Source organism: Pseudochaenichthys georgianus, chromosome 17 (genome assembly GCF_902827115.2).
Source record: "Pseudochaenichthys georgianus chromosome 17, fPseGeo1.2, whole genome shotgun sequence".
NCBI lineage: Eukaryota > Metazoa > Chordata > Actinopteri > Perciformes > Channichthyidae > Pseudochaenichthys > Pseudochaenichthys georgianus.
In genome coordinates, this window is record NC_047519.1 from 21571762 (window position 1) to 21590761 (window position 19000).

Here is a 19000-nt window from a genome sequence, read left to right on the forward strand (position 1 = left end):
GAACGAGTGGTGGTTTTCAAAGACCGTAGGTTGCTATAATGAGCGGCTCAGGGGAGAAACACGTGGTAGTGTGTCAATTGATATGGAAATGTGTAATTGTGGAAGGAGACCACACACACGCACACGTTTAGGGGCTGAATAGCGGGGCCGAGGCACTCAGCAGGAGGTCTGCTCGTTTCTGTTGAGGATGGCTAAGGTCTGAAGTTCTCACGCTGCCCACTACGCTCGCTGGAGTGAGCCAAGGCCTCGCTTTCCATATGGTAACCATGACAACTGTGGCTGTGAGTGGATGGCGGGGTTGAGGCTCCTGATCTCTTTGAAAAGAGACAGTGTGAAATGGATATGCGTGTTTTAACTATAGCTGGTGGTGGCTGAGCGGCAATGAAGGAAAATTAGGGTGGTTTTCTTTTTTGTGTCATGCCTATTTATCTATGGAGAGGTTAGGGATATTCACCAATAATAAATACAGCTTGGATTCACCTGTTTGTGTTCCCATTTACATAAAGAAAAAACGTTTTTCCTTAACAGGATCACTAATTAGCTCCATTTTTTACATCCCCCTACACCCCACATCCTTCTGTCTGTCTGTTGTAGACGAATCGGAGCCCTGCGTGACAAACCCATGTCTGCACGGAGGAAAGTGCCTTCCACAGGGAACGGGCTACAGCTGCTACTGCCCACAGGGATACACTGGGGAGAACTGTGAGATTGGTGAGTGATGCTTACAATACACACACATCCCCCACATAAGCACGCATGCATATATCCACACATTAGCATGATTAAGTCAGCCCTGCTTTAGTACATATTGACGTAAGGCCCTCCAACGGCCTATTGGCAGGTCAGAGGCCAATATACACGTCATATTTAGGGAGGACGTTACGTTTTAACACGGGTGAAAGGTTCAAATCAAGCCATCAGAGTTGGGTGACGATAATGGTCCCGCAAGGACTAACTCTTAGTAGATCCAAAGGTTTTGTTCTATCAACAAAAATGACTTACTTGCAGTCAATTACATTTTTGAGCTGAATTGATTTCTTGTTTCTGGGAATCCAGTCAAGGCCTTTGTTAGTTTTGTCATTGGCAGAAATAAATCTTTTAATGGCGGAAATCCCAGATTCGGATCAGCAGCTAGAACAAATCAATTGTTCACAAGGGCCTTGATGTCCAAGAAACTTCATGGAAATCTATTAATAGAGTATGATTCACTGCTGACAGAAGCAGCAACTATCAGCAGAGAAACATAACCTCCTAGTATAAAGATGGCTGAGAGGTGTTGATAGCTGCTATTTGTGATTACAGCTTCAGAGGTTACAGATTATATATATTATACCACAGGATGTCAGGGCCAAAGGTCTGCCATGTTGTACAAAACAGATTGTGACCTGCAGGAACGGCAAGACAAAAAGCGACTGACGGTATCTAGATTCAAAATCTCCAGGATCAATTCTTCGTCACCTACACACAATCTCCTCTCTTTCTCTCTCTGCCGATTCTCCTTTTGTTTCCCCTATCTGTTTGGCTGTAGCATGGTAAGGTCATGTTTGAATAGACCCTTTTCATTCAAGGGAGACATTTTGACTTGCCAAAGCAGGAAAAGCACAGGTGAAAGTAATAACTTTAAAGACGGCTGCAGTAGCGGTGTCTGTTTTGTTCATGCTGATTAGAAATGGCCTACTCAGACACTTAATGCAATGGAGCCTTTTTAATGTGAATTTATACAACCGTGCTTTCCTGCTTTGATATGCCAACATGCCTTGATGAGGGTCTATTATGTTCTGCACACAGGTGTACTCTATAATGCTGTAGTCGTTTCAAGGAAGCCAGATGTGATCCTGTGTCTTTAAAGAGGATAATAAACATCTGCAGACAACTAGGCTTATCGGATAAACTCCTATACGGCAGATGTAAGCAAAACATAAACAACACATTTTTACCAAGGTGTGTTGTGGATGAAATGGGAAAACTCCACCCATAGGCTGTCACTGTAATATCTTATTTGAATCATTGGACCTGATGGGGCTATACACACCCATTACACACCCTCATGTTTTTTGATTTACTTTGTCTCAGGACTGTGCTTGCTTATTTCACAGAAAATATTGTTGAAGTTTTTAGTGCTTTTCGTACCAACACAATTCAAAAAGTCTCCTATGAAAAAGGCCGTATAAAAAGTTACTCCTTTTTGCTACTGCTTGGGTGATACAACTCAAAACTTTAACATTTTTACTGGCACATTTACTTTTCTGAAAAATATTACGCAGTTCTGCCCAACTTTATCTTGAGCGGGGGTAGTCAATCAATTAATCAAAATGTATTTATACAGCCCAATATCACAAATGATTGTCTTTACGGGGCTTTAGAGTAGCAGATATAAATGAAAACATGTTTGCTGGGACTTTAAGTCACTGGTCTGGTATACAAATTCTCAGTAAGGCTCACAATTACGAAATGAGTCAATACAAATTAGTCAATTCAAATGTTTTCACTGTTTATATAAAGAAAGTTACCCTTTTAATAGTTATGGTTGTAGACCATTTCAGGTAGTTGAAATCAAGGAGCAGTCCTGCTTTGAATAATATCATTGCATTGGGGTGAAGTAAAACTTTTGTTCAGGTATTTAAGACATGATGTAGTCAATGATTGTAGATTTAATCCCTCGTGACCTACCTTCAACTTTAAAACCCAACTGTATACCTAATTCAGGGACACTCTAGTTCCCCAAAGCAGGCACCTGCACAGAGGCACACTGATGCTTTGACATGGAGGTTTAAATCTGCCTTAAGGGTTGTAATCTGTCAATAATGTATGTATAATCAGCTTGTTTTAGCAGCCATTCCTCATGGAAGGTATCACTTTAGGAATAAGTAAACATCACACATTCATGTAATCATTGTTATCTGGGTGTGAACACCTTCAAACTAACTGAGAGCCACTGTTCAGTGTCACAGAATGGACGGACAGACATCCAGCTGATGCGTGGGTATGCTGGAGGGCTCTGTTATGGATTTGCAGAATTTGCAGTATTATTTCTCTGAGGAGCAGCTTCCCCGCTGAATAATGGATGAGAGGGACGAGGAGATCAGATTTTTTATATTGAACAACAAAGACCTCGTATGATTTTGATTGAAAGAGCTGGTGATGTGTGTTTACTTATGAACCAACACAGCGAGAGGTCATTCAAGGTCTTAATAAGCCCAGGTGCATTTCATATCAGTGTGACATTTAAAATGATAGGCTAAGTTTTGGTTTTATTTAAAGCATTTAACAAGTGTGAGGCCTGAGAAAAAAACGTTTAATATAATAAAAATTATCTTTCAATTTGAGGAAACACTTGATAAAAGGAGGCATGTGGTGCAGTGGATAGAGCCTTGGTGTTGGGATCAGGGGGTCACAGGTTCAAACCCCACTGCAGTCAGCATGTCGTTGTGTCCCTGGGCAAGACACTTCACCTCAAATTGCTCCTGTGGGGATTGCCCACAGTATTGAGTATGTAAGTCGCTTTGGATAAAAGCGTCTAACAAGTAACATGTAATGTAATAAAACACTCAACTGATTTCCTGATTGATTTTCTCTTGACATTTGGAGTTTATTTAACAATTTAAATCAAGGCTGAGTTGCAACCACTAGGTTTCAATTCATCATTATTTAAAACATCAGTTCCTTGACTCAAGTTATCAGAGTTGTTTCATCCGTTTCTTACAGTTTCCCTATTGTTTGATAAATCCAAGATGTATTTTATACTCAGATATGGTTTCACTGTGTCATTCCTCATACTGCAAAAACATGTCATCAAATCTACACAGTGTGTCTTTATGTGATATAAACCAATGAACGTCAAGAACGGTTTCTTCAATAAGAAAAGTGACATTTGAAAAAACTCTCAGGGTTCTTATTCTCTTCGATTTCTATTTTATCTTGCAGACAAACAACATTGTTTGACCGATCACACAACTTTGAGCCTGTTGGAGTGAAAAAGCATTAGCATAAATCTCTGGTTTCAGTTCCCATATCTGTCCTCCAAAAACAGCCTCAGCTGCCATTTTTATAACCAGATAGACAACCTGTGCTGCTGTCAGATTAAAGTTAGATTAAACCCTAACCATTTTGAAGAAGCAGCAAAACACTTCTGAACATACAGACTCAGACCTTGCAACGTTCTTCATTGATAAACCACAATTTATTTCAGAAAAGAATCCTTGCCATTGCAACTGTCTCTGAAGGTCTTATTTGAGTTGTACGGTCAGTTTGATCTTTCCGACACAACACACTCTCACTCCATGATCGTCCAGGAGCGACGTTTGGTCAGGGTCCCGTGGCGTGCAGTTGTGACGCTCCTAGGCTCCTTCAGCTTCATAAAGGGACGCAAATAGCTTTCAACTGATTGCAATGTATTCCCATCTGCGGCGGGATTTGACGCTCATGGAAGCACGGCATTCGTTTGTGTCGGCTGTCCTTAAAGGCAATGTGAGCGTCCATTCCCATTGGATAACGGAGAATTGTACACCCGGAAGTAAGTATTCCCCTTACTGTCGATTGATTTTACAGTGATATCTGCACTACTCATCGACTAAAAAACACCAGATTATCCTTGTTAATTACACAACATTGATTGCTTTAAATTGTGTGCAATGCTTTGGTATTTTTCCCCTTTGATTCGGAGAAACAAATATTTTTTCGGAGAAGACACTACACTACCCAGAATCCCCAGCTATCGTTTAGGACTACACCATGTGCTCTGTTTGACAAACCCCGTGATTAGTTCTCAAGCTCTGTGATTGGTTGACCTCCAACTGCATTCCATATGGAAAAAAACGTTTCGTAAAAGATAAAATCATACTTTATTCAGCAGTGCTTGCTTTACTCTTTGAAAGTAATCACATGAATGCATTGTAATAAATGATTCGGCTGCATTACATATATTACACATCTGTCGTAGTTCTTTATTGTTATTTATCTACAGAGATCGGCTCAGAATAGACCGGAAACAAATTCTTTTACCGTTCAGTTTGAATTTCACAATAAAGTTTGTAGTAATATTTTGTTTTGATATTATTGTTTTTTATTACTAGACCGCTGGGTCATGTTAAGACCATCTTTTCTGTGTTGCTGTGGGTTTTTTCCATCGCTTTTGTGTTACAAACATTAAAACAATAACGAAATATATCCGTCGTAAACTAAACCAGAAACAGCAGTATATTTTATTTTGTTAACACTGTAAACTTGACAGCTTTTTAACCCAAACCACCTACTGGTTAAAGCACATTATTACACGTTTAGAGTAATGCAATGCAGGTAGATTGTGTTGCTTGTTAATGACTGTTTAAAATGCCTTTTTATTAATGTCTTTTATTATTATTAACTACTTGTTACTTGTTGCTAGGGACGCTGCTATCGATATTATTTCTGTTATGTTGTGTAACTATTTAATGGTGTTATCTTTATTGCTACCCCCTTCCCCGTCAATGTTGGTCCACAGCGCAAACGTATTAGTTTAACAAAATCCGCATTTAAAATTGTGGCTACGTTATTTTCCCCTGTGCAATTCTCCATTTACTCAACAATAACACATAATTATCCTTGTGTTTATTTATTTGTTTGATTAATAAACACAAGTTGGAGTCCGTCAGGACCGAGGGTCGGAGCAGCTCATTTTCTTTAGAGAATATTACACCGGGAAGTAAGTATTCTCTCCGCTTCGCTTGACAAACCCCGTGATAGTCCTCAAGCTCTGTGATTGGAGAGTGTGCTCCGAGGGTTACGCCGAGCGTCGAACAGCACTTGAAATGGGATGGAACCACGGCAGACTGTCCAAAACTGGATTTGAACGGGTCCACCGCGTCCCCCCCTCCCCGCCTCAGTCCCCAGAACTACACATGCTGGCTATTGTGTTTCGCAACATGTTCTCTATCTACAGTATGGCACGTCTCTACTGGGAGTTGTAGTTTTAAAAGACGTTTTCATATTTCTCATAATAATAAGTTGCCAGTATTAAACTGTGTACATCCCTGGAGGTTTAGGGGATAGGAAACACTCAAATTTAAAACATATAATTAATAAATGGGTGAAAATTGCTTGTGCCCATAATGGGCAGCATTAATATATACCCACATGACAGCTAAGGTCAGAAGAGCTTTATTTAACAGCTGGTCTTATGTTTGTGACCCCTCCTGTTGTTAATTGATAACATTACATTACACTACATTAATTGATAAGCCTGAAACATGCACTTGTATAATCACACACATTCTGTGTTTTATATTTAACAATTCTGTGTTCTTTATTTATTGATTGTTCAATACCTGACAAGGCCGGAGATGAAATATCTACATACATCTTATAAGAGTATAATACATATGTATAATATCAGTTAAAATAAGTGCTTAAAACATAGTTAACATTGCTGGAGGTATGCACAAATATTGATAGATGTCTTGTAATGCACTATTGAGGAACCTGCGACCCAAGTTTTTCATTCAATGCATAACTACACCGTTTGTGAATATGTCAATAAACCTTAGAACATCTTGAAATCTTGAAAGGGATGTGCAAAATAGTCCTTATATACAGTCTTTAATAAACTATTAGTAGAGAATAACGAGTAATGAATATACTTTATAGGGATCCTATTAATATCTAATAATAAAAATAATTAAATTCAATAACATGCTTTAACCACTAGGTGTCCCTTTATATCAGCTGTGCCCCTTTATGGTGTAAATACAGCCTATCTACCAATTGGATCAAATATAAAAGTCAGCCGAATTAGTGTTGATACTGCAAGGAGACGTATTGTGTGAAAAGAAATGTAAGATGTTGTTTAATGGCTGATATATTTATGATCCACGTCACGTTTTCAGTTCCTCATGTTTGTCTTCTCATCAGGGCTCTATAAATACAGAACTACGGCAGATATGTAATATTTAATGCAGCCGAACCGTGTATTACAATGCCGTTATGTGATGACTTTCAAAGAGAAAAGCAAGCACACTCGGAATAAGGTATTATTTTATTTTCTTTAAACGTTTTCGGTCTGTTTCCGGTATTTGTTAATGACGATGTGCTGTGAGATGTGAGACTGGAATTGCACAGGGGGAAATAACGTATCTTTAGATGCGGATTTTGTTAACTAATATGTTTGCGCTGTGGACCAACACGATACATTGACGGGGAAGGGGGTAGCAATAAAGATAACACCATTAAACAGTTACACAACATAACAGAAATAATATCGATAGCAGCGTCCCTAGCAACCACCTTGGTAACAATGAAAACGTCGCGATTTCCTGAAGTAATCTTCGTAATAACTAGAAAACTAAAGATCATGTACATCCACTGCACACATAATCTGAAATAACAACCCATATTTCTCGCATCAAATGACATCAAAACGCATTTTAATGGCCAAACTAACTTTAAAATAGGCATTTTACACCCAGAATAAAACGAATTTCGGCCATGTTTTCTTTTTCTGCAGGGAGAAATTTGAAGATCATGTGACATAGACGCCAGCCATCGGAATGAATGGTGAAAAAAACGGGGTTTGTCAAACAGAGCACATGGTGTAGTCCAAACGATAGCTAGGGATTCTGGGAAGTGTAGTGTCTACTGCCATCCTTTACTCAGAAAAAATATTTGTTTCTCCGAATCGAAGGGGAAAAATACAAAAGCATTGCACACAATTTAAACCAATCAATGTTGTGTAATTAACAAGGATAATCTGGTGTTTTTTAGTCGATGAGTAGTGCAGATATCACTGTAAAATCAATCGACAGTAAGAGGAATACTTACTTCCAGGTGTACAATTCTCCGTTATCCAATGGGAATGGACGCTCACATTGCCTTTAAGGGCAGCCGACATAAACGAATGCCGTGCTTCCATGAGCGTCAAATCCCGACGCAGATGGGAATACATTGCAATCAGTTGAAAGCTATTTGCGTCCCTTTATGACGCTGAAGGAGCCTAGGAGCGTCACAATTGGACGCCACGGACACTGACCAAACGTCGCTATTGGACGCTTAGGGAGTGAGAGTGTGTTGCTGTGTACAGTTCTGTTTCATATGGATGCTGAGAGATGTAGGCTATCCATAGATCTCTTCATTTTGCTCTCAAAGTGCACCAGATTGATGCATTTAACTTCAATATTTTAAAAATAATCTTCATGCCCCCAGACCCTCCTAGAGGAGGTTAGGTCCACCCCCACCTAAAACATGTTCACATGGATAGGATAGTAAATACATTTGCACACTTTTATATGGTGGCCTATGTCCATATATTTCTGTTTTGGTGGTCGCGCCACAACCGTGCATGTATGCACAAGTCATAGGTGCGCTATACAATAGCACTACACCCCTGCAATGTGTGTGAAATACACTTTACAGCATGTTTTTTTTAATTGAAGTTGCGTTGGTGTTTGTGTGTTGTTTGTTGACCGCAGTGTGTGCCCCCCTTGGTAAATGATTGCCCCCCCATTCGATTTGTTCTGGAGCCGACCCTGTAAGTACATCAGGTTTCATAGAGCCAACACATTTCAAGTGCTACTCAACTATATTTAGATAAGCCAGTGCTTTGTTAGTAATTGTATTGCTCGAAGTTGAGTCGAAAGAGATGAGTTTTTAGTCTGCGCCGGAAGATCTTCATGTTGTTTAATTGCTGATATATTTATGATCCACGTCACGTTTTCAGTGTTGGCGGCAGTTCCTCATGTTTGTCTAGAAGTCTTTTCATCAGGGCTCTATAAATAGAGAACTACGGCAGATATGTAATATTTAATGCAGCCGAACCGTGTATTACAATGCCGTTATGTGATGACTTTCAAAGAGAAAAGCAAGCACACTCGGAATAAAGTGTTCTTTTTTAAAAAAAAAAAAATTCGGTCTGTTTCCGGTATTTGTTAATGACGATGTGCTGTGAGATGTGAGACTGGAATTGCACAGGGGAAAATAACGTATCCTTAGATGCGGATTTTGTTAAACGAATACGTTTGCGCTGTGGACCAACACTATACATCTCTTTTTTCTCCCTCTCTTTGGACAGCGCCAGTGTCTGTTTCATGCAGCAGCTGATCCAGTAATAAGTGACCCGGCCGACAGTAAAAATAAACATATTTATAACTAGTTTAGGTAGTTTGAGAGGTGTCTCCGTCCTGTCGGATTAGACTTCACTCGCGTTTATGTCCATATCGAGAGAAAGATAAATAATCTGAATTCAGTGTGCAGTTTACTTTGACGCGGGGGTGAGCAGCAGAGGTGGGGAGAGGCGGGGCTATTGCCTCATCATTATCAGAAAATGATCGTATAGGGCGTACACACGGAGCCGTTGGACCCCCCAGAGCGTTGCATATGCCATTCTATCTACCTTGGGACCCGTTATCGTTTCCGCAGTCGTTTAGTGCCGTATTCGGTCGTCCTCGTGTGGCCGAACAGTCTTTATGACACTAAACAGTAACGCAAAAGACCGTTTTCGTCCTCATGTGGCCGGGGCATTAGGCTTCTCCAGTAGTTGGATGGCGGAAAAGAGGGGGCTTGAACCCAGATACTCTGGTTGGATTAACCCTCTCTGCTGTCTACCCCACCAGAAGTGTGTCTACACTTTAAATGCTTTGAAGAAAAACCATTGCAACGTGTTGTTCTTCCCAAATTCAGCCTTTGTTTAAAACAATTGACAAAATAAATAAGACATCAACCTTACGCTTTGCAAATGCATAAAGGATGTGAGAGGCTTTTAGAGTGTATTTCTCTGTGAGAGAATGAGAGCAAACAAGGAATGTAAAGTGGTTGTACTGATAAACATGTCTGTATTCTCATCACTGTTGGAATTACATTATGATACTGTACTCACCAGCATGAACACATTTCACTGTTCCAACCAGGACTAATTACCCGCTCATCTTGTGTCCGTATGTGAAGCAAACACCCACACAGTTCTCTTTCTTTATGAACAACATGTCTCCAGCTGAATACATTCTTTTAATCTGAACACAAATTAGATCCACAACCCGCCCTCTTTTGCTTCTTCTCTCCTCCTCACAGATGTCGATGACTGCCAGTCCGAGCCCTGTGAAAATGGAGGCACTTGCATTGACAAGATTGATTCGTTCCTCTGCCTTTGCCTGCCCAGCTATGGAGGAGACACGTGTGAGAAAGGTGAGAATGAGAACACTGCATCAACACATTCAGTTGTTGTGTGTGAAACTGCAGTGGTGGACTTGATCTTTGATCATACCGCACTAACACTAGTTTGATTGATACTCTGTGAATTGCACATATGATCTAGGAATAAAGAAAGAAATACATATTTTCTTGCAAATGAACCCTTTGTTCCTTGCAAACTGCTAGTGGAAATATTCTGCTCAGTAGGCAGTGCCTGTTACAGCTGTATGTCACAACACAACATCACAAAGATGCATTCCTCAGCTGTTGTCAGACACAGTGTCTCAGTGTATGTCTCAACTGAGATTTCTGCAGGCAACACAATATACACTCTGGTTTCAGTAAGTAAAAAAAATCATAAATTGAATAATTATTGATTCGAAAATAATATGATGCAGTACAGTACTATTACGTCTGGGTCTCTGTGTTTCATTAAAGCTCGGCTCTGTGTGTGTGTGCGCGAGCGAGAGAGAGAGAGAGAGAGAGAGAGAGAGAGAGAGAGAGAGAGAGAGAGAGAAAGAGAGAGAGAGAGAGAGAGCGCGCGCACCGGTACCGGTACCGGAGATCGTTCAATCAATGTTTATGTATACAGCCCAATATCACAAATGTTACATTTGTCTCAGTGGTCTTCACAGTGTGTACAGAATATCAGTATGACAATACGACACCCTCTGTCCTTAGACCCTCACATCATACAAGGAAAAACTTCCGGAGAAAACCCACAGTTTAAAGGGAAAAATGGGAGAAACCTCAGGGAGAGCAACAGAGGAGGGATCCCTCTCCCAGGACGGACAGACGTGCAATAGATGCCGTGTGTAAATTGAAAAGATAATACATTTGCAACATAGGTAGTCCAAATGTTTGGAAATGCATGTGTGTATAATAGGAAGATGAATCCACGAGGATATCCATCCAGGACCAATGATCCAGGACCACAGCCACGACTCAAGATCCAGGGCTCGCGATCCAGGACACAGGACCGCAGGATCATCCATGACTCCGGATCCCAGCGTATATAGACACCAAAAAGAAAGAAATTTGGGGAAGCTGGGTTAATCGGAACATGAGAGTACACAGGTATAGACAGAGAGAGGGAAGAAGTAAGATGTCCCCCGACAAACTAAGCCTATATCAGCAAAACTAGGGGCTGAATCTAATCAGCCCTAACTATAAGCTTTATCAAAAAGGAAGGTCTTAAGCGCACTCTTAAAAACGGATAGGGTGTCTGCCGCCCGAACACAAACTGGAAGCTGATTCCACAAATGTGGAGCTTGATAAGAAAAGGCTCTGGCTCCCATTGTACTTTTAGAGACTCTAGGAACAACCAACAACCCTGCATTCTTGGAACGCAATGCCCTAATAGGACAGTAGGGTATAATAAGTTCTTTAAGGTAAGATGGCGCCTGCCCATTAAGGGCTTTGTAGGCGAGAAGAAGAATTTTAAATTCTATCCTGTGTTCTATAGGGAGCCAGTGTAAGGCAGCCAGAACAGGAGTAATGTGGTCCCTTTTCCTTACTCTGGTTAGTACACGAGCTGCAGCATTTTGAATCAGCTGAAGCGACTTGACTGACTTCTTGGTACACCCTGATAATAAGGAGCTACAATAATCCAGCCTTGAAGTAACAAATGCATGGACTAGTTTCTCTGCATCGTTTTGAGGCAAGATATGCCTGATTTTTGCAATGTTACGTAGATGGAAGTAGGCGGTCCTTGAAATTGATTTTATGTGGGCGTTAAAGGATAAATCCTGATCAAATATAACACCAAGATTCCTTACAGTCTCACTGGAGGCCAAATTAATGCCATCCATAGTTAGTATATCTTTAGATAATTTGTTTCGTAGATTCTTCGGGCCAAACGTTGTTGTTAGCTTCTGGTGCTAGCGAGCTACGCTAACGGATATAAGGAGTTTTTTCAACAACAAAGTGGAGGAGAGTCCTCTCCTGTCAGACTGAGAGAATCAGTGAGCTAAAGCATGGGTTCTCAACCTTTATTGTGCCAAGGACCGGCAGATACATTAAAAAAAAATCGCGGACCGGTTGTCAATTTGAACTGATTTTAATATTTACTCACCACCAGCAGGTAGCAACAGAGGCTAATTGTATGTAACAGCCTGAACAAATACTAGAACAATATGCATCCAAAACATATGTTTTTTGTTTAAAAAAGAACTGGTGTCGTTTTTTGTTTTTTTTCGGAAAAACGGAAAACCAAAAAACCGACGTTATTCAGTTTTTAAACCAAAACGGGAAAACAGATAAATCAACGTTTTGGTTTTGTTTGTATGATTTACGGATAATCATGGGAAAACAAGGAGAAGGTGCATTATGAAGGAGGGGTGTGTGTGTGTGTGTGTGTGTGTGTGTGTGTGTGTGTGTGTGTGTGTGTGTGTGTGTGTGTGTGTGTGTGTGTGTGTGTGTGTGTGTGTGTGTGTGTGTGTGTGTGTGTGTGTGTGTGTGTGTGTGTGTGTGTGTGTGTGTGTGTGTGTGTGTGTGTGTGTGTGTGTGTGTGTGTGTGTGTGTGTGTGTGTGTGTGTGTGTGTGTGTGTGTGTGTGTGACACGTTCGTTCCGGTGCACGTCCGACAGCATTTAGCACTACATCGAGATTAAGATTAAACTAATTTATTTTGGGAACACCCGCATATAGGTTACCTATGGAGTTAGCCAGATGTGTGTAAATTACTGTTCATGGTCATTTGAAAACAAATGCCGGTGTCGGACAGACACAAACACACCGAACACATGAGCTGAGCTGAGCAGAGCACATACACACACACATCATGCGCCTTGGTAACTGGACATCTCCTTCATAAAACTAATAAAAGGGGGAGTAATCGGGTAGTTCGATGTGTGTAGAGGTGTGTGTGGTTAACACGTAGCAGCCTGCAGTCACTCTGTTCTGATGAAGGTAAACACAGCGAAGGTGGTGCGTAAAAAGGAACATCTTTACCCGCTGGTGCTTTACTTCTCAAGGCTGAGTTATACGTCCCGCGGCCTCCTGATGCTGCAGCCATTTCATGAAGTGAAGGAGGTTTTCCTTCTATAAAACAGCTACGGGCAGCAGATACCGCGAGAGTCCCGGACATGAATTCATAGATCAAGGCAGACTGGTTTACTCTCCTGTTTTGCCAATCCGGTGTTTAAACAAATAGCTCTACACCCCTGTCCGAGTTTGAAATATATCTCAAATAATGTAGTATGCACTGCCATTTCCCCACATCAACATAACAGTCTGCAATCAAATAGTTGTCTGACCGGTACCGGTCCGCGGACCGGGGGATTGGGAACCCCTGAGTTAAATGATGCTTTTAACTTCAATATTTAAAAGTAAATCTTCCCGGGGGAGCTTGATACAAATAGCACTTTACCCCTGCTTACACCCCCTCGAGCCTTCATTGTAACTGTCACACTGTGTATTTGCGTGGGGAGTGTTGCAGTAGAAAATTCCACTGTAGCGACCGGTACATTAATGGGAAACCCTAAATGTTTGAACACCTTCTATGAAACGTCAAGCTACCCCACAGCACCCAAAACTGAGCCTGACTTGTGTTGGGGGGGCCCAACTTTTTTTTTTCTCCAAAGGGGGGGCCTGACAGAAAATGTTTGAGAACCACTGCAGTAAGCATATATGCACATACAGTATATCCTTATACCCATGATAAAAGAAAAACACAGTTCTGATATGTTTGATCTGATAGTAATATTGTTTTGGGGTTAGTAATTCTTATTGTATGTAGTTTAATTAAAGGTGTTTTGCTGGCTTTTAATTTTCTTCCATGCTTTTGATGTGGACAATAACTGTTGATCTGCAGGATCCAGGCTCAAAATCACTATTAGTGGTCAAAACCTGCACAGCCAGATATGATTCAAATCAAGGATGGAAAGCCAGAGAGACAAGCATGCAGGCTTCATTCCTTAATTTAAAGCATGCAATGAACTTGCTGGGTGCAAAACAAGTCTGATGAATGCAATCTTAAATCAAAGTAGGCAAATCAGGATTAGTGTGAGGTAATCAAAACAGGGCTGCGGCAGAAATCAGTCAACTAACACGAGCTGGGCAGCCCATAATAAGCAAATAGATGCAATTTAGTCACAGGTGTGTCTGTGTGGTAGGTGGCACTAACCCACCAACTACACACTCATCCCAACAGTCAGTGATTCATCACCTCACTGGTTTTAACCACCTCTAGCCCTATGTGTGTGTGTGTGTGTGTGTGTGTGTGTGTGTGTGTGTGTGTGTGTGTGTGTGTGCGTGCGCGTGCGTGCGTGCGTGCGTGCGTGCGTGCGTGCGTGCGTGCGTGTGTGTGTGTGTGTGTGTGTGTGTGTGTGTGTGTGTGTGTGTGTGTGTGTGTGTGTGTGTGTGTGTGTGGTGCACTAGTGGCAGTGAGAATGAATGAGTATCCAACCTTTGCAGTTATAAATGAATCCACTGGCTTTGGTGTTATTAATGAATACTAATAGTGCAGAGAGAGGGCCACATGTGCTGTGAATTGAAAACGAGCCTGTGTAATTACAATTCATGTATTTAGCCCTTCAAGATGCCACAGTCATATATTTTTGTCTTTATTTGCCAAATGGGAGGCAACGTTCTGTAAAAGAAAATCCTCTCTCAAACCATTTGGTGTTACTTCATTTTCCTGCACTTAACTATACACTTAAATGTCCTTTTAAGAAATTATTTTAGCTCTCTCACTTCCACTCCTCTTTTCTCTTCATCTTTACAGACGTAGAAGGCTGCGAGCACGGTTGGAGGAAGTTCCACGGCCACTGCTACAGGTAAAAATAGTGAAAAACTGGCAAATATATGAACCTGAACACAGTGCTGCCTCATCTGTCTACATTATACCCTGGAGGTATCCCTGATATACTTACCACGGAGCTCTGTGTCATTTAAACTTGTCTTGCTGCGTAATGTATGAAATATGTATTTTCATAACCACTTTCACTACGTTTTCCCAAAGGTACTTCACTCACAGACACACCTGGGAGGATGCAGAGAAAGACTGCAGAGAGCACAGCGCTCACCTCAGCAGCGTCATCTCAGCCACTGAGCAGGAGTTCATCAACGGTTGGTGTTTTTCTGTCATAAACAACCTACACCCTAGTACAAATACTCACAAAACCAAACCCACCAAAAATAAATTCAATTAATGTTTTTTGTTTCAACTAAATGTTTGTATATTCTAGAAGAAAATACTCTTAAAATGATATACAATAAGGGTATAGCATACATATCATTAAGCAAAGACAAAGAACGTAACAGGATAAACAATAAAATACTTACATTTTTTACTGCAAGATGCATTGCGAGTATTAACACGTTAACATTAACAGCCCTGGTTTAAACATATTTGAGAACAGTATGTTTCCTAGTTTGTGTGTATATCAAAGTTTTTACAATTGTAGTTAAGTTAAGGAACATGTTTTTTTGTGTTTTTCACAGGTCTGGGACACGACAACGCCTGGATCGGTCTGAACGATCGCACAGTGGAGGAAGACTTTCAGTGGACTGACAGCAACGATCTGGTCAGTGATCATCAGTTTTGAACTGTGCTCTCGTGAACATCTCAAACTCCAGTTTTAAGGGCTACTAATATATGTTGTTGGGAACAACCTCAGTTATTATTGAATCAAAGTTTAACACCCCTCAGATTTTAATTACAGAATCTTTCAAACATCAGCAGACAGACTTAGGATTCCAATGGTGCTAAATGCTAAGCTAGGCAGATGTTGTGCAAGTGAGAAGAGCACAGAGAGAGACACAAATAAGGAAATCCCTTAATAAATTGCCCAACTTTATTAAGAGTCCCGCATCACTTACAAACTCCTCCTGCTCACCTACAAGTCCCTCCATGCGCTCTCCCCTCAGTACCTCACAGATCTCCTCCACCCATACATCCCGTCCCGCACCCTTCGATCCTCAGACTCTGGCCTGCTCTCCATTCCACCTTCACGCCTCCGCACCTTTGGGGACCGTACCTTCAGTGTTGCTGCCCCCACCCTCTGGAACTCCCTCCCTGCAGAAATCCGCAACGCCCCTTCTCTCAACATCTCAACATCTTCACATCAACCCTTAAAACTCATCTGTTCAACATCGCCTTCCAACAATAACTCACTCTCCCGCCCCACTTACACTTCCATTTCTGCCCCCTGTTTTATGTTTTATGTCTTGTCCTTGTATGTTTCTTTGTAAAAACGACCTTGAGGTTATGAAAGGCGCTATATAAATTCAAGTTATTATTATTAAGAGAAAATAAAAAAAGAATGCCTGAACTTTCATAAAGGACCCACTGCTCACATAGCAACTTCTGCTGAATCCTGTTGTTTTTCAGGTATATGAGAACTGGAGGGAGAGCCAGCCAGATAACTTCTTCGCAGGTGGAGAGGACTGCGTGGTGACCATTGCCCACGAGGACGGCAAGTGGAACGATGTGCCCTGCAACTACAACCTGCCCTACATCTGCAAGAAAGGCACAGGTACTGTTATGCTGCTGGTCTCACTGTGCAGGACCCAAACGGTCTCGTGTGACTTTCCCAGCAAATCAAAGCAAAATCCATTCATTTGGAGAGATTTTGTTGCCGTCCTCATAGAATGTGGTTGCTTATATTATATGTTATCACTGACCAGATGGCGGCTGTTTGTCATCACTGCTCATGCTCATCATCATTTATTGTGCTCTCTATACAGAAACCATTCAGCTGCATCTCTTCCACTTTTTCTCCATTAAAGGTCACAGCGGCAGATGCTCGATTAAAAAAATTATCTAAACACAAACTTAAGTGAAGATTGTGAATCAGCGTCCAACCTGTATTGATTTTCGAGAGCAATATCAATCTCAATCTTCCTCTTATTGCCGTTCGTCCTCAGGGCTCACATACAGTTGTCCAGACAGCAGAACCGTTAGTTGCCGTTATTGCCAATTACTCTCTTGTTCACAAATATGATCTGAAATTCCACTGAGCCAGCTTTGCCAGGTTTTCCTAATACTCTCCCACAACTTCCCTCTCTGGGCAGACTGGGAGCCGACCTGAATGTGAATGCAGCGGAACTTGTAGGATGCAAAGAAAGCTTTAGACTGGGACATAATGGAGAAACGGAGGATGCTCGAGAGGAGTTCGAAAAGGTTGGATAAAGATGGAGTAGGACGTTGAGAAAAGGATTAAGTAGTTTAGGAGTGTTTGTTTGTCTGGCTGCGGTCTCATGGCTCTGTGGTCTGGCTGCACCAGTGGCGAGCTGTGACTTTTATACCTAGGCCCTCTGACCCCACCCCCCCCGAAAAAAAAGAAGAGTTATTACGTCACACCGTATACTTCAGCGGAATATCAAAACAGCGGCCCGGGGTGCAAAACGCATCAATGACAGCGACCCTCTACCACACAAAACAACACCATTTATATAAACACCTATCATGACAGGGCACCCACAGCCAAGTAACAATTACAAATGAATTAAGTCGGCACGGCGGCCCACATTGAAAATGACTTAGGCCTACCTTTGATGATCAAATCACTCAAACACAAAGTCCATCCTCCTGTCCTTTTGGATGAAGCACTTGATGGCGGGTCATGCAGCTGATCCTTTGCCACTCCAGTTTATCATTGTAACTCAATCTTGAAAATGACTCGGTTAATAATTTTGCAAACGATGTCATCATGAACAAACTTATGCTAATCATAAATCTATCGATCATAAATCTATCGATTTGATTTATGATTCGAAAATAATAAAAGTAGGTACAGTAGACATGTGGATATTATCCGGCTGAACAAAACGTGCATTTATCTAACAAGTTCGTTTTCCACAGACCTTATTTCAAGCTATCTTCCAAAATCCTATGGAGAAATCCCATTGCTCTTTTGTCGAGGGAATCCGAGCGCAGCTTACTTCCGGGTTTTAGGACGCGTCACTGCACCACTTGCATAGACCTCACAGCGGGCGGAACCTGTCATAAAGTCCGCGAAAATAAAGCCCGCCCATTTAGAGGGAAGATACGATTGGTCAATTGTACTGTCATTTGATATTACTCTCTCGTTGAGTTACTATAGCGGGCCCTCTGTGAATGTAGAGAGGGATCAACAAGCTTTCCCGTCTTCACAGTAACTCGCAGAGACGGCATTTAACCAGTGGCGGCGCCAGGGTATGGCTGGGGTAGGCTATAGCCATACCAAGAAATGGCTTAGCCCTACCTTAGCCCGACCATGAAAAATGATGTTAAAGTAAGCATGTTGAGAACACGGATTGCGAAAATCTACCGGTCGTGTCCACAACACACAAACTGATCCTGCTGTAACAACAAGTGCACGTTACTGATGCAATATGGTTGAGACCATTTGGGCTTATGCTAGAGGGGTGCCAGGAATAGTCTAAGTAGTGGGGGAGTTTTACACACTAAAGGTGTGGAAATTCTCTTGCGTTATAATATCAGCGTGGCCACGGTCAGATCAAAATGCCTCCGAATGCAATTTGAATAGACCTACAGCCAATCAGAGCAACAAAACGTTGCTGCGTCATGCATTACTGATACGTCACGTTCACAGTGAAAAGTCCCCAAACTCGCGCCGAGTAAATTGCAGACAGACAGCAGAACTTCTATGCTTCATTTTATATTTCGGATCGGATGGATAGATTTGTTCTTAAACGCCCTCGCATTGAGGTACAACAAGTCGAACAGGTGCCAGACCAGAGTCACACGACCCACCTGAAGAGGATGCCAGCCAGCGGGGACCAGATGGGATTGGAGAGGCCAGAGGTGGCGAAGATGAGGAAAATGTGGAGCAGGAAGCCGATAACGTGAGCGACATTAGCCAAGGACCCGGAGATGGACCAAAACGTCCAATTAGAAAAAA

At 41.6% G+C, this 19000-nt stretch overlaps 1 protein-coding gene across 2 annotated transcripts in view; it reads left to right on the forward strand.

Annotated features, from left to right (window-relative positions):
- LOC117462451 (neurocan core protein-like) overlaps positions 1-19000 on the forward strand; it is a 69195-nt gene that overhangs the window by 43277 nt on the left and 6918 nt on the right. For both annotated transcript variants that reach the window (XM_034104695.2, XM_034104696.2), the window contains exons 13-18: positions 595-711; positions 10033-10146; positions 14878-14929; positions 15115-15221; positions 15597-15679; positions 16486-16630. In XM_034104695.2, the coding sequence (XP_033960586.1) occupies positions 595-711; positions 10033-10146; positions 14878-14929; positions 15115-15221; positions 15597-15679; positions 16486-16630 (618 nt within the window). The remainder of the gene's footprint in view (positions 1-594; positions 712-10032; positions 10147-14877; positions 14930-15114; positions 15222-15596; positions 15680-16485; positions 16631-19000) is intronic.